Source organism: Rana temporaria, chromosome 11 (genome assembly GCF_905171775.1).
Source record: "Rana temporaria chromosome 11, aRanTem1.1, whole genome shotgun sequence".
Classification (NCBI taxonomy): domain Eukaryota; kingdom Metazoa; phylum Chordata; class Amphibia; order Anura; family Ranidae; genus Rana; species Rana temporaria.
Genome location: NC_053499.1, coordinates 124,808,373 through 124,829,479, shown reverse-complemented (window position 1 = coordinate 124,829,479; position 21,107 = coordinate 124,808,373). Strand labels below are relative to the sequence as shown.

The following is a 21,107-nucleotide window of genomic DNA, read 5'->3' as shown; positions in this document are numbered from 1 at the left end:
ATAAAATACATTCAGGCACCGCTGATGAGAAAATGTATTTAGAAGTTTATATTTACTAAGATACTTGCATGTCCATGTTATGTGTACTGTAGGAGACCAGATAGTGATTGCAGGTTTTACCCCACAAATAGAGCTTTCTTTTGGTGGTATTTGATCACCTCTGCAGTTTGTATTTTTTGCGCTATAAACCAAAAAAGTTAAGCAATTTTGAATAAAAAACAATATTCCTTACTTTCTGCTATAAAACATTCCCATTAAAAAAAAAGCGAATTTCAGTTTAGGCCAATATGTATTCTCTTACATATTTTTGATAAAAAAAATCACAATAAGCGTATTGATTGGTTTGCGCAAAAGTTATAGCGTCTATAACCTATGGGTTAGATCGATTGTATTTTTATTAATTTGTTTTTTATTTTATTTGGCAGGACTGCGTCATTGTGGCGGACAAATCTGACCCTTTATAGGGACCAGTGACTCCAATACAGTGATCAGTGCTACAAAATGTACTGATCCCTGTATAAATGACACTAGGGGGCGATCAAGGGGTTAAGTGTGTCCTAGGGAGTGCTTTCTAACTGTTGGGGGGGATCTTTTTTTCCTCACTGACAGATCGGTGGTACGTGATTTTGTGCAGCCGGGCTGCCCTACCGCAGTACAGTGGGGATCGAAAGTTTGGGCACCCCAGGTAAAAATTTGTATTAATGTGCATAACGAAGCCAAGGAAAGATGAAAAAATCTCCAAAAGGCATCAAATTACAGATTAGACATTCTTATAATATGTCAAAAAAAGTTAGATTTTATTTCCATCATTTACACTTTCAAAATTACAGAAAACAAAAAATGGCGTCTGCAAAAGTTTGGGCACCCTGCAGAGTTAATATCTTGTACTGCCCCCTTTGGCAAGTATCACAGCTTGTAAACGCTTTTTGTAGCTAGCCAAGAGTCTTTCAATTCTTGCTTGAGGTATCTTTATTCTTCCTTACAAAAGTCTTCCAGTTCTTTGAGATTTCTGGGCTGTCTGTCGCGCACTGCTCTTTTAAGGTCTATCCATAAATTTTCAATTATGTTGAGGTCAGGAGATTGTGAAGGCCATGGCAAAACCTTCAGTTTACGCCTCTTGATGTAATCCCCCGTGGATTTTGAGGTGTGTTTAGGATCATTATCCATTTGTAGAAGCCATCCTCTCTTTAACTTCACCTTTTTCACAGATGGCATCAAGTTACCATCCAAAATTTGCTGACATTTTATTGAATCCAGTTGGACAGAGGTTCTTTTCATTAAATTCTGTGCCCTTTCTTTTCCAAACGTACCTTTGCTCATTCCGGCCAAAAAGTTCTATTTTAAACTCATCGGTCCACAGAACTTGTTTCCAAAATGCATCAGGCTTGTCTATATGTTCATTTGCAAAGTTCAAACGCTGATTTTTGTGGTGAGGACGTAGAAGAGGTTTTCTTATGATGACTCTTCCATGAAGACCATATTTGTACAAGTATCTCTTTATAGTGGAATAGTGTACCACAACTCCAGTGTCTGCCAGATCTTTCTGGAGGGATCGTGCAGTCAAACGTGGGTTTTGAATTGCTTTTCTTACAATCCTGCGAGCTGTTCTGTCTGATATTTTTCTTGGTGTTCCAGAACTTGCTTTAACTTCCACTGTTCCTGATGACTGCCATTTCTTAATTATATTCCGAACAGAGGTTATTGACATCTGAAAACGCTTTGCTATCTTCTTATAGACTTCTCCAGCTTTGTGAGCGTCAACTATTTTCAGTTTCAGTTTTCTAGACAACTGCTTAGAAGAACTCATGGTGCTGATTGTTGGGGCAAGGTCAGATGAGTCTGGGCATTTAAAACCTTTGAGATTGACATCACCTGGTCTTCCCAGACAATGATTGAGAGCAATCCATGACACTGGCAGGTCTCAGTTTTGCAAAGGGGGCAGTGCATGCTATAAATTCTGCAGGGTGCCCAACATTTTGCAGACGCCATTTTTTTGTTTTCTGTAATTTTGAAAGTGTAAATGATGGAAATAAAATCTAACTTTTTTTATGACATATTATAAGAATGTCTAATCTGTAATTTGATGCCTTTTGGAGATTTTTCCATCTTTCCTTGGCTTCGTTATGCACATTAATACAAATTTTTACCTGGGGTGCCCAAACTTTCGATCCCCACTGTATATGTACGGTGGGCTGTCTGGAAGCGGTTAAGCGAAACCCCTGCTTTGTGACATGGGGCCCTTTGGCATTATTTTCTGTGTTGCCCATCTTTCAGTTGGACTGCTTTGGAATGTTCCAGTCATAATGATGAAAGAGCCTGTGTGCAGTACCTTGTCACTAAGAAAATAAGATTTTTGATTTGCCAGTAAAATCCATTGCTTGGAGTACAGGGCACAGGTCCATACCCTCTGTTCTTATGATCTCCATATTGCTTGCTACAGAGCTGAGGTTATATAGGGGATGTACCTGCAGCTTTATTTTTTTGCCAGTGTATAGCCACGTGAAGGTAGCTATATATAACACAATTGTGATGATTTAAGGTTAACCCCACTTTCGTTGGGGGAAAAAAATAGCTGATAAAGAAACAATATAGCGTGTACTATTGCGACACAAATGATATTGTGGTTGAATGTTATTAAAAATTACTTTTCTCTTATCGTCCATGGACGGACACAGCTCCTTAAATCTTGACAAGTGGGTTATGTTCCTGTTCACAGGAGAGGACTAGGCAGAAACATGTTAGATAATTAAATACATGTTACTTTAACAGAGTTGAACAGCCCCGCCCAGGGGGTGGTCCCTCCAGACATAACCCTCCTCCCTGCAGTATGCAGCTTCAGTTTCGTTCTGCCTAGCAAAGGAGAAGGACATATGGCTCCCTTTTGGGCCCAGTGCCCTGAGGAGAAATTTTATTTTATCTTGAAAGAATCTTCTGTCAACTGTCGGCTGAGAGACAGGCTGGATATATAGATCCTTGTAGTCTTCTCAGTCCGGCCAGCGAGCATGGGCACACCTTTGCAAAGAGGCTGGGTCTGCCACGACATACCCCATGACTCCTGGGGTGGTCGGTGAGCTTTGCTCTGAGGTCCACACATGGCTGGGCTGTGGTGTTGTCTCACTCACAGTGGACCGGGCAGACAGCTACCTCCATTGCGGTTGTAGGCCTGTCAGGAATGTGTCAGTAAGTCCTCGCTTGGACGGGTAAGTACAGTCCCTCCCGCTTAGGTGGGTTGGTACAGCTATGCATTCCTGGGGTTCGGGAGTTCTCCTATCCTCCCTTCTCTGCTCATTTTCCCCTCTGCTGCATTATATTACTGCTGTTGGGAGGGGGGCACCTTACTGAGGGGACTGCGCGCCTGGCCTGTTTTTTATTCTGCTGGGGGTCTTTTTCAAAGAGGAGTTTGGTCACTGTTTAGCCTCTTTCAAAATGCTGCATTTTGGCAGTGCTGGCGCCATTTTTTGGGAGATTTTCAGTTACTATTGAAATTCCCATTGGCGGCCATTTTGTTGTAGCCGTGCTATGGCACAGGTTACTATTGCGGTCGGCCATCTTCCTGTGGCCGCGATAGGCTCTCTATGCAGCATTCAGCGGCCATCTTGGCTGAGTCCTTGACTTCTAGTGCTGGTTCCTATAGCGCGCAGCACAGGCCTCCTCACGAATTGCCTCACAGTTTACCTCACGGGTTATTCTCCTCTCACACACGCTGTGTACTGAGGGCGGGCAGCGGCACTGTGCAGTCTTCTCCTGTGATCGTGAGTCCCCTGAGTAACCCCCCGTTCAGCGCAGCAACAGGGTGGGTTTTCAGTCTAGCCTGAATAGGGCCCTGGGAGCGTCTGAAATGGAGTCAATCTCTGGTTCTTCTTCCCCAAACATGCCTGAGGTGGCAGCTGGTGCTCCTGCACCTGGGATTCCCACAGACACTTTGTCAGTAGTCCTGGAAACCTTTTGTTGCCAGGGTGGGAGCAGAGTGCGGCTCAGGTCCCTGGTTCTGTTTTATCTGGAGCCGTGGACGGTGGTGTAGTGGTTCACTCCCTCACCTGGCAGCAAGAGAGTCACAGGTTTAAATCTGGACTCCAACACCAAACTGCCTTGAGATTGCATGCTCTCTCCCTATGTCTGCGTGGGTTTTCTCTGGGTAATCCGGTTTCCTCCCACACTCCTATGACATGTGTGTAGAGCACTTGTAAGTGTGCTGTATGGAACTCCCTTATGCTGTCTGTGCAGCTGAGGGCAAATCGGACCGCTCTGTGAAAGCTTTTCCTTATTTCTTCTTTGACTAGTTCAATAATAAGGAATGGGAAATGCCGCAGAAGTCTTTTTAGTTCCTCAGCGCCTGGGGTTTTCCCCATTTTGAGGAGAGTTAAAAAAATAAATAATTCTCCTCAGGTTGTGGCCCCCGGTGCCCGGTTGAAAAGGGAGGTGGCTTGCAGGGACCTTACTGATAGGAGGTCCTAGGAGCTGACCCGCTCCATGTTTACCATGCTGGGGTATGCATTGTGACCTGTTGTGGCCACAATCTTGGTGTCTCTGTCACTCTCTGAATGGGAAAGGTTTTGCACCAGACTGTGGAGGAGCACCAGCTCCCTCCCTAAAATGTTAGACTGGCCGACCAGTTGGTCCAGGGCCTTTATATGTCTGTGATGCTACACGGGGCATCCTTGATGTCCAGAACCTCTGTTTCGGCAATGGTTTTGCGCCGCCTAATTTGGCTGAAATGCTGGTCTGCTGACCTAGCATCTTAAAATGCCCTGGCTGATTTACCCTTCAGGGGTGGGAAGTTTTTTGGTACCTCGTTGGATGACATTATCAAGGATGTCACTGGGGATGAGCACTCTCCTCCCTCAGCCCACCAGGGGAAAGAAGCCGCGCAATGGGCCGGGTCCTTCTTTCCCCGCTCAGAAGCAGTATTTTTTGCGTCGGTCAGGGCCCGCGGGTTGACCCTCCCAGGCCGACTAAAGGCTCAAATGGGGGACTGAAACGTCCCTGGGTGTAATAGCCGAACACGCTGGCACCCTATTCCGCCAATTTATGTAGCCTCCCCCTGCCCATCTCTTGGGTGGGGCACGGCTTTGCAGGTTCACAGCTCGGTGAACCTCCCTGCTCACCGACCAGTCGGTCTTCGGGATGGCCTCTTTGGAGTATTAGATTTGGTTCCTTCCTATCCACCGAACAGATCTTTTCCCTCGAGTCTCCCGTCAGTCTGCCCTGGGGCAGTGTGGGACTTGCTAGCTGCAGGGTAATTTTGCCTGTCCTGCAGGACGAGAGGTTTGAGGGATTCTATTCAAATCTGTTCTCGGTCCCAAAATATGGATGGGGTTCGTCGGATTTTGGGCCTCAAGGGCCTAAAATGCCTTTGTAAAAGATGGGTAGTTCCGCATGGAATCCATTAGTTCGGTGGTAGCTGCGCTTCATCCAGGGGACTTTCTGGCGTCCTTGGACATCAAGGACGCATACATGCATGTCCCATTTTGCGCAAGTCACAGATTTCTATGCTTCGCGATTGGGGGGGCCCACTGTCGGTTTGTGGCCCTTCCTTTTGATCTAGCGTCAGCACCAAGAGTTTTCACCAGGGTGCTCGCACTTATCCTAGCTTTGCTGGGACAGCGAGGCTTTGCCATCATGGGCTACTTAGACACCCTTTTTCTGAGAGCAGCTTCTGGCTCAGAATCAGTAGAGGATGTGTCTAGGTCCTGGTTCCGACTCAGCGTCCGGAGTACCTAGGGTTGATCCGGACTCCTCGTGGCAAAGGTTGTTCTTCCCCTGGAGAAATTGCAGACTCTTCAGTCTACAGTGAAGGTGTTGGCATCACGCAATCGGTCATCTCTCCATTTTTGCATTAGAGTCCTGGGCCTGTTGGTAGCCTCCTTCAAGGCCGTACCGTATGCCCAGTTCCACACTCGTGTTTTCCAGTGGGAGTTACTGTCCAAGTGGTACAAATCTCTTTTGTCTCTGGATCATCAGATCTGGTGAGCCACCTAGTCAAAATCTCTCTGAATTGGTGGCTGAGATCCCTGACTCTTCAGTCCGGGAAGTCGTTTCTTCCCGTCCAGTGGACGGTGATTACGACAGACGCCAGCCACACAGGTTAAGGGGGGGCGCCTGTCTCGTCCAGTCGGCCCAGGGTCGCTGGACTCTAGTGGACTCCTGTCTACCGATCAATGTCCGAGTACTTTGGGCGATCAGGCTATGCCTCTCCTCGTGGTCGAGGAGGTTGAAGGGTCGCCTGATGTGCATTCAGCCGGACAACGCCACGGCTGTGGCTTCGGTCTACCATCAGGTATACTGGCAGGGCGACTGGTCTCTGTATTTGGAGGTGTTTCAGCTCCCTTGCAGGAGGTGAGACTCCCAGGGCATGGATCTCCTGGCTGCTCGTCTCGACCACAAGGTGTTGGAGTTTGTGGCCAGGTCTAGTGATCCCTGTACGGACGGACGCGTCAGACGCGTTGGTGGCCCTGTGGGGTCTGTATCTGCTACTTTATGCCTTTATTCCATTGTAGTTGCTTCCTCGGCTGCTCCACAGAGTGGAGGCCGAGGGGATCCCGATGATTCTAATCGCTCCAGATTGGCCTCGGCGTCCTTGGTACGCTGATCTCGGGCGCCTGGTGACGGATTTATCCTGGCAGTTACCAGGGCGGGAGGACCTTTTGTCTCAAGGTCCCATACTTCCTCCTGTAGTACAGTCGCTGGCTTGCACGACATGGCTATTGGAAGCCAGGTTTTAAAAGACCGGGGTCTGTCCGACTCGGTCATCTCACCCATGCTGAAAGCAAGGTAGTCTCCTTCCAGGAGGATTTACCATCGCACCTGGAAGGCCTACATCTCTTTGTACGAAGAGATGGGGTGATGTACTCGGTGTCCAGGGTCCTGCTGTTTTTACAGCTTAAAAATGGATCTAAAAATTGCCTTAGCACCGTTTTGGGGGCAGATTTCAGCCTTGGCTGTGTGGGGTTTTGTTTTTTTTGGGCCTTTTGCGGCCCATTCCCTGGTGGGTACCTTTTTGTGCTGGGGGTTTGTCATATACCCCCCCCCCTTCCTCTTGGTTCACCTCTTCCCCCATGAGTTTGGACTCCCTCCTTTTTTGAAACATCAGAGAGATTCTTCTCTTAACACTATCTCGGAAGGTGGCATTTTTAGTGGCCATTACTTCTCTCAGGGTTTCTGAGTTGGCGGTCTTGCCTTGCAAGTCGCCATGCTTGATCCTCCATTAGGATTACATGGTGGTGTGCCCGCGACCTTCCCTTCTTCCGAAGGTGGTTTTGGCCTTTCGCCTGAATGAGGACTTTGTTCTATCCTTTTGTCGCCGGCCGGCGCATCCTAAGGAGGTTGCGTTTCCTACTTTAGACGTGGTACGCGCTTTGCGGGTGTACCTGCCTGCTACGGCTCAGTTTCCGAGATCTGACGTTCCTTTTGTGTCGGTGTCTGGTCCACAAAAGGGCCTGGCGGTCTCGTTGACCACCATTTCTCGGTGGATCAGGCAGACCGTCATACAGGCACTTTCGACCAGGGCAATTGGTGCTTCCTGGGTTTTCCGACATCATGCGTCTGTCTGACAGGTGTGCGGGGCGGCGACTTGGTCGTCCGTTCACTTTTTCTAGATTTTACATGGTTACTGTGAGTGCATCTTCTGATGCTTCTTTCGGCCGCTAGGTTTTTTTTTATTTTTTTTTTTTATTTATAAACGGAGAGACCGGCCTGCACAGGCCAACACAACAGCATGTAACAACATATACAGCAGAGCAGGTAAATCACTTATTTCCATACAGCCTAACAAAACCATCTACAGTGTGTATCCAAGTGTAGCTAACGTCTAGCGTTCCCCCATGTGTCGCCGCGGCCTCTGCGAAGTTGGGTATATAAAGGGGTTAATCCCTCGGCTGTTGCATGCGTGCCTGGTTGTGGTGTGTCCCTCAGGGAACCCACCCCCGCCTACAGCTACGAGGTTCCGGGGATCTCCAAACTTGGGACCTGTCCTGTTTGTCCAGGCCGTGCCCGTCCGGCCTCCCTTCCATTTTCTATTTTTAGAGCTAAGAGGTTTGTAAGAGAAAGTAGTCTCAAAAGTTCAAGAGAAAAGGTAGGATAGGGGAGAGACGTCAAGCAGGTGGGGTGGAGGGGGGGGGATGCGGGGGGGGGTTCCCCCGCAGGTGCAGGCCTGTGTCAAGGGGTGCGTCCGACTCGGCACCCTTCGGTCGTTCCTCCCTGAGGATCTGATCTTCAGTCGAATATTTAAAAAACATTCCACAGCTGCCAGGTTTGTTTGTAGGTTTCCTGCCTATCTTGGCTTGTGAGGATAAGATCCTCTAGCCGGCTGATATCATCTACTTTTTTTTAAGCCAAAGGGAAATGGTTGGCGGGTGTTGAGATTTCCAGGTGAGTAGGATGCAGGCTCTAGCTGCATCTAGCAGGTGGCGTACCACTGACTTCTTGTAAACCTTCGATGGGGTGTCCGTCGCGTGGAGCAAGAAGAGTGCCGGGTCGTTTGGTATCTCGCGGTTAGTGAAATTCTGAGTCACTCGGCGGATCTCTCTCCAGAACCCCTGTAAACGACCACAGGACCAGAATATGTGTAAAAGTGTACCCTTCTCCTTCTGGCAGCGCCATCATGGCCGCTAGGTTTTGCAGGCGGCTGTTTAATGTTGCACCTCCTCTTTTGAGGAGCTCTGATTGTTTTGGGGTGAAGTTAAAATTGGTTTTACTGATACTGTTCCCACTTCTCGTTTTTGACACTGCTTGGGGAAGTCCCACTTGTCAAGATTTAAGTCCATGGACGATAAGAGAAAATAGGATTTTTTGTACTCACCGTAAAATCCTTTTCTCTGACGTCCATGGACGGACACAGCACCCACCCCTCCTGTTTAGGTTTGTACTGCTTGTTACGAACTGAGGCTGCATACTGCAGGGAGGAGGGTTATGTCTGGAGGGACTGCCCCCTGGGCGGGGCTGTTCAACTCTGTTAAAGTAACATGTATTTAATTATCTAACATGTTTCTGCCTAGTCCTCTTCTGTGAACAGGAACATAACCCACTTGTCAAGATTTAAGAGCTGTGTCCGTCCATGGACGTCAGAGAAAAGGATTTTACGGTGAGTACAAAAAATCCTATTTTCCCTTTCAATCTGCAGCTCTGTAATTTTCTGAAAAATGCAATATGTCTACCTGGAGTTGTTCTGTACACAGGGGGCCAGATTCACAAAGGACTTACAACGGCGTATTTCCACGTACGCCGTCGTAAGTCCGAATGTGCGCCGTCATATCTACGAGACTGATTCATAGAATCAGATACGCCTCACTGTTGCTAAGATATGAGCGGCGTAAGTCTCCTACGCCTTTGTATCTTGGGTGCATATTTACGCTGGCTGCTAGAGGGCGCTTCCGTATATTTCCGCGTTGAATATGCAAATGAGCTAGATACGCCGATTCACAAACGTACTTGCGCCCGGCGTATTAATATACGCTGTTTACGTAAGGCATACGACCGGCATAACTTTACCCCTCATAAAGCAGGGGTAAATCATGTTAAGGTATGGACGTCAGAACAGCGTCGTGTTTTACATCGTTTGCGTAAGTCGTACGTGAATGGGGATGGGCGTAGGTTACGTTCACGTCGACTAAGCATTGAGCCGGCGTAATTTAGGGAGAAATTTCGACGTGATACTGAGCATGCGCGTGCATGTGCTGTTCGTTAGGCGCGTCATTTACATGGGGTCACGATTCATTTCCATACAACACGCCCCCTACCAGCCTACTTTGAATTACGCAGGCCTACGCTGGCCCATTTATGTTACGCCGCCGCAACTGCTTTGTGAATACTGCACTTGCCTGTCTAAGTTGCGGCAGCGTAGCGTATATAGGATAGGCTACGCCCGCACAAAGATACGCCCAGATACGTGAATCTGGCCCAGGATGTGTACAGAAGGGCCCCTCAGAAACCTAATTTCCTGCTTGTGTGATTGGCTCACTTATATATATATATATTTTTTCTCCAGAAGTCTGCACATTTTTTATTTTTGGTGAGATAGTCACAGTAGGAATCAAGTCTAAGGCTGACCATACTTTCTTGTACAATTTTTTTTTTTTTCTTTTCTTTTAGAATTACCAAAAACCATATAATATGAGTATAAACTAATTTTAGCCAGCGATTCCCTGCACCATAAGAACAGTCATAGCGGCAGTTCTATAGGCTCGCCCGTGTGATCAGTGAGCCGGAACTTGAGCATAGAGATTTCCGGTGACCAGAGCACAATATTATACACTCAGTGGGCACTTTCTTGGGTACACTTTTAGTACTGGGAAGGATCCCTATTTGCTTCCAAAACACCCATAAGTTTAGCTATAAAAAAGAAGCATTTAATCAGGTATTAGACCTAAGTTAACTCAATAGCATCACAAAAACCTTGGAGACTTGTCTGATGTTTTTCACTATCAGAATTTAATGAAGTCACTTCTTCATCTTCTCTAAACATGTTGGCTTTTGTGGACTCTCTGGTTGGTTTAAAGTGGTTGTAAACCCTTACACACCACTTTTCCCTACAGGTAAGCCTATAGTAGTGCTTTAACTGTAGGTACTGGAAATATCTCCTTCACGGTTTAGGAAATATACTATATACACTTGTGCCAACATCATCGGCGCATGCACACTGAAGAAAGGGCACGAATGTGCCATCTCTATAAGGTCTGTGCCTTGACTGTCGGCACCCCGCACGCAGGAGGAAGAGAGGGTGAAGATGGATGCGGCCACCAGCGGGGACATCACAGGCTTTGTTTGCCGGCAAGTGCAACATAATGGGCTATTATGCGATGCATACTAGCCCCTTATGCTTTTACTTTGCAGGGAAATAAAGAGGAAGTAAATCCCAGGGTTTACTTCCTTTTTAGGTCTCTGGATAGCTCCATCCAGTGCCACTCATCCCCAACATACTCTTAAGCATAAAAAGGAAGGCTATTCCTTGAAAGCCCTTCTCTTATGTGGATCAAGTTTAATGAGCCTTATGTAATAATTGGCGCAACTCAGAGAAGCTATTTGTGATACGTTTGATGCCTTGTACTCTATGGAAGGGACGTTTTTTAAATTAAAATAACGAACTTCCCTGCTGTGTGCAATGGTTTTGCACAGAGCAGCCCTGATGCTCCTCTTTTCTATGGGGGAATTTGTGTACTCGCTGCCGAGGGGTGCGAGGGGAGCTGCATGCACAGATTTTTTTTATCTTTCTGCATAGAATGCAGTAAGGTAAAAAAAATAACTTCTGCCTTTACAACCACTTTAAAGAGAAAACCACTGTGTGGATTCAGCCATTCTTGCACTAAATATTTGCAACATTTATGGATTCAGTTGGTGTTGTCCTTTGCCTTGGCAGGACCAGCCTTGCAACTGGCAATTGTCACCTTGTTGATTAGACCATGGCAAAACTGGGCTGGAGAAATCTATGGTGAACTTTTTACAATTGATAATCCTAACCTTGTTGCAAAATGATAGTTTTTGACATCAGCACTGCCCTTCTGTATGGAGAACTTGATCAAGTCTTGTGCATGGCTTCAGGTCTTGTCGGCAGAATGCCCTCGATGAAGGATACTTCTGCGCATGACTTCTGAAATTACGTTCTCTTTTTGGAAGTACCTTTTGAGGAATACATTAAGACGCCCTCTGAGGAAAGAGGCCTCCTACCCTCTATCCTTAATCTCGTCTCCCCATTCTACAGGCATCCCCTACCATGCAGAGAACATTTGTTCATTCCTCAGTCATCAACTACTGCAGGTCCTTCTTGTCATGGCAGACCCCTCACAGCTGAGCCCACCAGACCTGCTCAGAAATCTTCACATAAAAAGATACCCCCACGCCTTAAATAAAGGGAGGAAGGAAAAAGAAATTGGGACATCTATTAACATAGGTATCCTGTGGACTTGTCATTTGGCCAACTGCAGCAGTGACTTCTGCCAGGTCTTCTATAGACCTACAACTAAATCTCACATATGAGAGATCCTCTAACTTTTAAAACAAACGTAATGTGATGAGGTTTTAATTCCATATCTCCGTGTAGGATTTACATTGAGGAACTCTCAACATCTTGTGCTTTATCATTAGACCACCTAACCACCAGACCATGGGTCGTCTTGTAACTTTCTATAAAGGTTATCTGATATATATATAATTTCCCAGTTCTGTTGGCAGATTCCTTTGGGAAATCTATTGCCTGCTTTCTCCACTCCACTAACTTGCTTTACTAGCCAAGGAGTCTTCTGATCTTGTCGATCATGACAGCAGTCAACATTCACTCTGATTTAATGCATGGAAAGGATGCATAGCTCCCATCGTCAATTCCACTTTAATGTGCCTGTCTCTTTCAATATGTGGTCTGTAGATGCATCAGCTTTTGTCTGTCCATCTCATCACCAACGGCAGTAGTTCTCCTTTGGCTCCCCGTGCATTCTACCTGTGGCCTCCTTTTCTTACATGACCTAGGAATGAGGTTTCCTGGAATTTAGTACTTGCTTCCCTTGGACTTTATTGTTGCCTTCCGTGGGGATGTCATTCTTCCTCCCTCTGTCTTGCTTTGAGGATGTCTTATGGATAGGGTCAGTACTGTCATGTATGGCTACCTGCCATGTATCACCTTTCTAGGGCCGAAACAACTAATCAATTAATCGACAACTAATCGATTATGAAATTAATCGATTACAATTTTCATAATCGATTAATCAGACAGTAACATAATGGGGTTAAAAAAAAACTAAAATTAGCCTTTTATAGTACAAAAAAGCAAATCGCTACTGTAAATATTACTTTCACTGTCCCACAGTAAAAAAATGAATCCCTTACAATAGCGATTATTTGCTCTTTTTGTTCTTATTTTTGTTTTTTTTTAACCCCATTATGTTACTAAACATCTCAGGCCTGGGTTCACACCTCTGTTTTTTTGGTGTTTTTTGCAGAAACACACTACAGGTCATTTACATGCTTTCCTATGGGACACGTTCACATCCATGATTTTTTTTCAGCTGCTGCGTATTTGTAAAGGGCAAGTACTTTTTAACGCAAAACGGTGCTATTTTTTATTTTGGTTCAATATGCTTCAATGGAGAAGCTGCAGAAAAGCATGTAATGTGTTTTTGCGGCAATTTGTGTTTTGTAATCTGTCCAACAACAAATTGTCCCCAAAAAAATGTAAAAATTCTATTTATTTTTTTATTAAGGCTATTATCCGATTAATCGAAACAATAATCGACCAACTAATCGATTATGAAAATAATCGTTAGTTGCAGCCCTACACCTTTCAAACTTAACCCTTTTCCATGTCTCTCAGGGTGATCCCTCTAATCTAGGGGATTCCACTAGGGCTGCAACTAACAATTATTTTCATAATCGATTAGTTGGCCGATTATTGTTTCGATTATTCGGATAATAGCCTAAAAAGAAAAAAAATTTGCACTTTTAAATTTTTTTGGGGCCAATTTGTTGTTGGGCAGATTACAAAACACAAATTGCAGCAAAAAAACATTACATGCTTTTCTGCAGCTTCTCCATTGAAGTATATTGAACAAAAAAATGGCACTGTTTTGCGTTAAGTCCTTACCCTTTCCAAATACGCAGCAGCTGAAAAAAAAAATCATGGATGTGAACGTGTCCCATAGGAAAACATGTAAATGAACTGTGGTGTGAACCAGGCTTGAGATGTTTAGTAACATAATGGGGGTTAAAAAAACAAAAATAAGTACAAAAAGAGCAAATAATCGCTACTGTAAGAGCCGGTTCACACTGAGGCGACTCGTCAGGCGACTCAGCCGCCTGACAAGTCGCGTTCCATTCTATTCAATAGAACCGTTCTAATAGGAGCGACGCAAGTCGCTCCGACTTAGAAAAAGGTTCTTGTACGACTTTGGGGGCGACTTGCATGGACTTCAATACAGAAGTCATTTTGCAAGTCGCCTCTGAAGTCGTCCTCAGGACGCCTTGCGGAGACACCCCCGAAGTCGTGCCGCCCCAGTGTGAACCGGCTCTTAGGGGTTAATTTTTTTTACGGTGGGACAGTAAAAGTAATATTTACAGTAGCGATTTGCTTTTTTTGTACTATAAAAGGCTAATTTTTGTTTTTTTAACCCCATTATGTTACTGGCCGATTAATCGATTATGAAAATTGTAATCGATTAATTTCATAATCGATTAGTTGTCGATTAATCGATTAGTTGTTTCGGCCCTAGATTCCACTTTTCCTTTTTACTTCCTTTACTTAAGTAGTTAATTTACATTTTCTTTAGGGCTTCTACTCAGGAAACGAGGCCCTCATTCTTACCTACACCCATTCCCCTGGAGGTTGGGTTCTTGGGTCCTTTACAGCCTTTAGCATCAGTCCTTTTTAAGGGTTGGAGAGCTGCTGCCTGTTTTTTTTCATGGCAGTTGGTTATTTGAGCCTTTGTTTATTCATACTTCAGCTATAAGGTGCTTCTGCTGTTGTCTGTATGTTTGTGTGGGCCCCTTGCTGCAATTTTGCCCACCCATCAATTTATTTCATGGGGACCTCCCATGGTATTAGAATCAGCTCCTGCGTCCTGTACTATATGATAAAGATAATAGGAATTTTGATGTACCTGTAAATTCCATATCTTGCAGTACAGTACAAGACAGAGGTCCCTCCCCTTTTCTCTTATCTCCTTACTGCTTGCTAAAGCGAACCCTGCACACTTTGTGGGGCTCCATATAGACACACGGTGGGGTTGGTCTCAGGAGAGCTATTACCAGTGTCTAAACAACTGAAGGTAGTGGCATTTAACCAATGGCATTAACTTCTGTATCCTGTACTGTACCCCAAGATAGAATTTTTGAAGTATTTGTAAATTCCATATTTTTTTAGAGAGATGGGAAAATTGATAATATCTGCAATCCGAATCACATGCACACATACAGTATACGATATGCATGCAAGCTTATGGAAAACACTACAAAACCTTTTTACAAATCTTGCAAAGCTATTACTTTCTTAACCTAAGAAGACGTCTGACACGGAAGGCAAAAGTGCTATATTCTTAGCTGAGTAAAGGAAAGGTCCCCCCCCCCCCCTAAATTTCACTGAATGATCATCAACATCTGCAAGTTACTTTTTTTTCTAGTTGTCTTTTTTTTAAAACTTTTTATTCATTAGCACACCAACTGATTTTTTTTTTTTCATGGCCCCTCTGAACAAAGGATTGCATACAGTGTAATTAATTGTTCATCAGAGTCGGGCCAGTAATGTGTAATGGGCCAGTGGCAGCCTAAATTGTAGGGAATGATTGTCGGGTATTGGAATTTGTATTCCAACAACCACCAATAATGTTGTTATATAATATGGTGTTAGCAGGTGGAAAAGACATTTTAACTTGCCAAGCTCCATTCAAAACTACATTTTGAATTTGGGGTGTTGATCCTTCTTAACCAAATACATTCATGTATTTTAAACATTGCTGAGACATAGCTTTAGCTTTTGTTTGCCCTGTTATTTTAACCCCTTATTCTTTCACTTTATTATAGATTCAAGCTCAATAGATGTCTTGTATCCAGATCCATCAGATTCATTTACCGGTGGGCTTTTCCCAGGTTCCACCTCTTTTGACTGGAGTTCCCCAGATAGTAGTGGAGAGGGGAGAAACCCTGAAGGAGGGCAAGAGAACTGCGAGGAGCGGGCTTCCCGGCCAGGGAACAGTCGCATTCCTGGAAAAGACCACCGGCGTTACTATCACAGTCACTGGAGGCTTGAGTATTTGATGGACTTCAATGCACGTTCTCATAGCATGATCTGTATGGTGTGTGGCAGTTCCCTGGCCACCTTGAAACTCAGCACCATCAAACGACACATTCAGCAGAAACACCCCTATTCCCTCACTTGGACTCCCTGTGAAAAGGAGGTCATCATTGGTGGCTGGGATGCCCATCTATGTGTTGATGCTCAGACCCTTACAGGAGGCGAAGAGCAGGGGGCAGGTAAATCTTGGTCTACAAATATCAAGTCTGGCAGTGGTCAATTCCAGGATACTTTTCATTGACAATATTCAAAACTACAAGCCTAGTATTCCTGGAAGCCAAATCCAGGGGTACATTATTAAATGGTGTGGGGGCCTGTGGCCCAAACGCACACAGATGGTAAGCAAAGTGTTTACTTTGCTACCATTACTCCTGCAGTTAAAAGCGATTATGAGGTTCTACAGACAATCAAAGCAACAGTCCATTCACCTGCACAGAGAACCCTTGCACGCACACACTCGGCAGAACAGTAGGACCATGTCAGTACATTTGAGTGAAATTTTGAGTGTTCAGTATGAAAAGAGCAGAAAGCTCTTGTGTTTACTAGGCCTTTTTTGTCTTGTCACTATGTTAAGCATTTGTGTTATTTGTCTTGTAAAGAATTCCTTTCCGCCATTAACAGTCTCATATTTTGGTTCATTTTTTTAGAATGTGTTTCCATCTACATCTCTATATATAATTTTATATATATGTGCATCTTCATTAACATATGTGTAAACGCCTCCCTTTCTCTTTCTACAGATGATAATACAGTTACACCTGGTCCAAAAAAGAAGCGTCGTCGTCTTCCTCTGGCATCAAAAGGATCATGGCGTCCTCTAGGATCTGAAGTTTCTCTGCCTCCACCTCCAGACAGAAGCCAAATAGAACAGTACATGAATGAGTCCTTTAAACAATGGTTACGATTAGAGTTTTTGATGGATTATGATTGTCAAGGGGACACATTGTATTGTATGATGTGTTCAACAGCCTTACCAACTCTTAGTATTAACGATATTAAAAATCACATATTAGACAATCATCCCACATCCATTTATTTCAACACTGCACAGAAAGGTATTATAGTAGAGTCATGGATAAATCGTAAGGAGGCTCCAGAAGAGATTGTAGATGTTGAGGATGAAATGGATGAAGATGAGGAAGAAGAAGATGCAGAGGTTGATCTGACAAAAAATTATTTAGACGAAGAGGATTATTTGGTAGAGGAAATGATTACAGAACCAAGACTGCAAAAAAATGCAGGGAAAGAAAATGTCAATGGAGAAACCAAGGAAAATGGACAGCAAAAAAATGTTGAGGCTTTGGAAAAAGATGGTCTTAAACCTAGCAATGCTCAACAGTTGAAGAAAACTAAGTTAGGGTCCAGAAATGTGGAGGAAGAAAAGACTGGAGAAGAAAAAGAAGAAATTAATGTTCAAGAGGCAAAGCTCCAAGATGAGGGCTTGAAAGCTGAAGTAGTGAAGAAGCTAGAGGAGCAAAAAAAGGTTAGAGAGGCACAGCTGGAGAAAGAGAAACAGAAAAGTAATGAGCCACAACTGTTGAAGGATGAAAAATCGACAGCCAGAGAAACAAATCTCTTAGAAGAGGGGAAGAGGAAGACTAAGGGGGCACAGCTGCTCGTAGAAGAGACGCATAAAGCTAAAGAGGCACAGGAGAAGGAAGAAAAGCTTATAAATATTGAAGCACCATTGCTGGAGAATGAGGAATTAAAAGCTAAAAAGATGCAATCACTTGAGGAAGAACAATGTAAGGCTGCAGAGGCACAGTTGGAAGATAAAGTAAAAGTGTCTAACCATACAGAACTTTCGAAAGCAGTCCAAACACTGTCAAAGGAAAAGCAGTGTGTGCAAGAAAACGTGAAAATAGGGAGCCAACAGACTGAACCGATCATGAGACTTAAAGGACCGGTTCTTGCTTCAGCTGTGGAGACGATGGTTGGGAATATCAAAAATGAGCAGGAGAAGCATAATTGTCCAAAGCTGATAGACGAGAAGAAACCGTCAACTCCAGAGAAACGTATAATTCAGGTTCCACAAGTACAGCAAGCTCCACCAGTGTTGGGAATTGGAGTTCCCCTGTTAAAAAGTGAGTGCCATCCATAATAGTGAAGCTACAGCAATTTGATAAGCATCAGTATTATATTTATTTTACTAATTCATATGCTTTTCTGTTTGTTTTCCCTTTTACAGTGGAAACTCCAGCACCAATTCTTATCACACGGGTCTCCGTTCTACCAGAGCATACAGTGATTACACCTCCAAAACCAACGCCCTCTACCTCCACTTCTGACGCTTCAAAAAACTATCGGGTTATTGCTCCCAAAGTTATTACAGTTCCAGAAGACCTCCAGACACAAACGCCATCATCCTCTGTTAGCACAGAGCCTTCTCTGTGGCCTGCAGGGGTTGACCCTTCCATATGGGAGGTTAGTTTGTGGCAAGATAATGGTGGTAATTATTCCATTAACAATTTCCAGGGCCTGGCTTATCAGATGCGTTGGCGCTCAGATTACCTGATGGACTACAATGGACTGCGAGGAAGTGTGGTCTGCATGTACTGTTGCTCCTCACTAACTGTACTGAAAGATAGTAGCATAAAAAGACACATTGTACAGAAGCACCCTCATACATCCAACTTCTCTGCTGAGCAAAAGGCAGCTGTCCTCCTTGACTGGGAAAATAAGCTGGCTGAAGTAAAGAAACTAATTGCAAAGCATAACATGGAAGGAATTGTTCTAGGAGGTAAGAGGAACATTGAGAATGTATTTGGTTTTTATGTGCGTAGAATGAATTTATAGAGGATCTTTGACCCTATTAAAAAAAAAAGTAATAGTCAGCAGCTACAAATACTGTAGCTGCTGACCTTTAATAAAGGGACACTTGCCTATCCAAGGATCAGGTGGCGTCTTTGCCCGATCCAGGTCTTCACCTGTCTTTGGGTCCCTGGCACCATTATTTTTAGTGTGGGAAGCCAGATGTGACTCCTTGTGGCTTCACAATTGGCCTCCCACCGCGCATATCAGTATCCTGATATGATTGGGGGGGGGGTTTATGTACATGAGACATTTCTACAACCTCTCCTGAACGATTTAACTTAATAGATAGTAACCCACATTTAAAACGTCTTTTTTTTTTGCTGCGTTTAAATGCCGCATTTGCGTTTTTTTAGGAGCGTTTTTTTTTTTTAAAGGGGTTACTACGTTAAGCTGTGTTTTTAGAAGCGTTTGGCGCTTGAAATGCCTCTAAACTCAGCTTCTGAATACATTTTTTTTGGTGTTCCCAAAAAAAGCCTCTAAACTGAACTGCCTAGAAACGACTGTTAAAGATCCTGTGTACATGTACTGATAAGATAGCATAGAGGAGAGTTCAGGAGCAGTTGAAAAAATGCCCAACTGCTCTTAAACGTCTGTTTAGCAGCAGCGGTGTACATGAGGCCTAAGGCAAACGCTGCTAAACGCGGCATGTAAACGTGGTAAAATGGACGTTTTAAATGTGGGTTACTATCTGTCAAGTTTAATCATTTAGGAGCAGTTGTAAAAACGTCCCGTGTACATGGAGCCTAAGACTTGTAGATGTGTTGTTTTTTTTTTTTTTTTGTGCAAACATTGTAGTTTTGGTTGGCGATTTTAATGAACTGAACTTTTAAAACTAAATGTCCTTCCACCAGAAGTTTATAGTTTTATTTGTTTTATAAAAAGCTTGCCTTCTCCAGCCTCTGGACTAAACCCTATCCATTGTCCATTGAGATTGCCTATATTTGCCACCATACCACTCATTGGATACAGTGATAGCAGTTGCTTGGATATAGTCATTCAAAGAGATGCACACATGAAGATTTTCTGGACAATAAATGTAATAGCAGGCATGCTTTGTTTTCTGTTCATAGACAGACCGTTTAAATGTGTAAAAATTACCGACAGGTTAGTTTAATCTGTGAAATCTGATCTTCATGACATTTTTGCTAGTCACTGCATCAGGTAACCCCAGTTCACACTCCCCTAACAGTTGGAGGGACATTTGCTCTGTACCTTTCAATGGTACTAAGATCTAGAATTCTGTGACCTACAATTAAAGGGTTTACCTTGTCATCAGAGTCCTCCTTGGCTCCACTGGGTGAGGCTGCATCCCCTGCCTTATCGACTGGGGTCTCTACTACAGTTACACCAGACCTTGTGGCCACATTCACCCAGTTTTTGGCTGGTTCTGACCAGAGATTCTAAGCGTGCTCACATCCATTTCCTTGCCGTGTCAATTGCTTATCTACTCACAGCCTTAGTGGCAGTAAGGCCAACTATGGGTCTGACTATGGGTCACCTCAGGCTCTCCCTGATGAGACCGTATTTGATGAATCGGAGTCCTCTGCTATTAACCCATATTTAACCACTTAAGACCCGGACCAAAATGCAGGTAAAAGACCAGGCCTCTTTCTGCAATTCGGCACTGCGTCGCTTTAACTGACAATTGTGCGGTCGTGTGACGTGGCTCCCAAATACAATTGGCTTCCTTTTTTCCCCACAAATAGAGCTTTCTTTTGGTGGTATTTGATCACCTCTGCGGTTTTAATTTTTTGCGCTATAAACAAAAATAGAGCGTCAATTTTGAAAAAAATGCAATATTTTTTACATTTTGCTATAATAATGGCGGTTCTCCTGACCTGGCAAGTTATCTTGATGAGGTGAATGTCTTCCCCCAATAGTCATTCTAGATATGGACTTTTTGTTTCACCTGATCTCATAAAGATCAATTAGTTAATAATATTTTTTTTATTTTCTTCGGGGATTAGGCGTAGTTACCCATGAAAGGTTTGGCCTCTCCTGATGCCAGTTTTATGTGTTGGTCCTTCAGGTTGATCTGCAGGCAGCCCTTGGTTCTTTTTTTGCGTTGGGACTGTTAGCAATTGTTTGCTGTTGCCCACCCCTCAGTTGGGCTGATTTTGAAAATCCCAGTGGTGAAGACTTCCAGTGTTCCTCAATGGGTGAGAAATAAAATAAAATTTTATACTCGCCGTAAAATACTTTTTTTGGAGTCCATTGAGAAACACAGGTCCCATCCCTCTGTGTTCATAGTATTTGTGCTATTTTCTACAAAACTGAGGCATGCTGGCTGTAGGAGGGGTTATCCCTGGGCTGGCCTACAAATTTTTTTTTTTTGCCAGTATTGTAGGTGGCAGTATAACACAATAGTAAAGACGTCCTGTGTCCCACAATGGACTCCATTCTGGTGAGAGCTGATTTTTGTTTGCATATTCCATCTGAAGAGGATCTTTCTCCCTTCCTAGCTGCACCTAAGCCACCGAGCCTGCCTTTTGCAACTTCTGCTGAAAGCATATGCTCAAATTGGCGC

The 21,107-nt window shown here is 44.2% G+C and overlaps 1 protein-coding gene across 2 annotated transcripts in view; it reads left to right on the top strand.

Moving 5' to 3' along the window:
* The window catches only part of ZFTA (zinc finger translocation associated), a 55,662-nt gene that overhangs the window by 15,291 nt on the left and 19,264 nt on the right, over positions 1-21,107 (top strand). The window contains exons 2-4 of one of the 2 annotated variants that reach the window (XM_040329064.1): positions 15,496-15,945; positions 16,507-17,850; positions 17,955-18,506. In XM_040329064.1, the coding sequence (XP_040184998.1) occupies positions 15,496-15,945; positions 16,507-17,850; positions 17,955-18,506 (2,346 nt within the window). The remainder of the gene's footprint in view (positions 1-15,495; positions 15,946-16,506; positions 17,851-17,954; positions 18,507-21,107) is intronic. The other variant, XM_040329065.1, reaches the window with a different exon arrangement.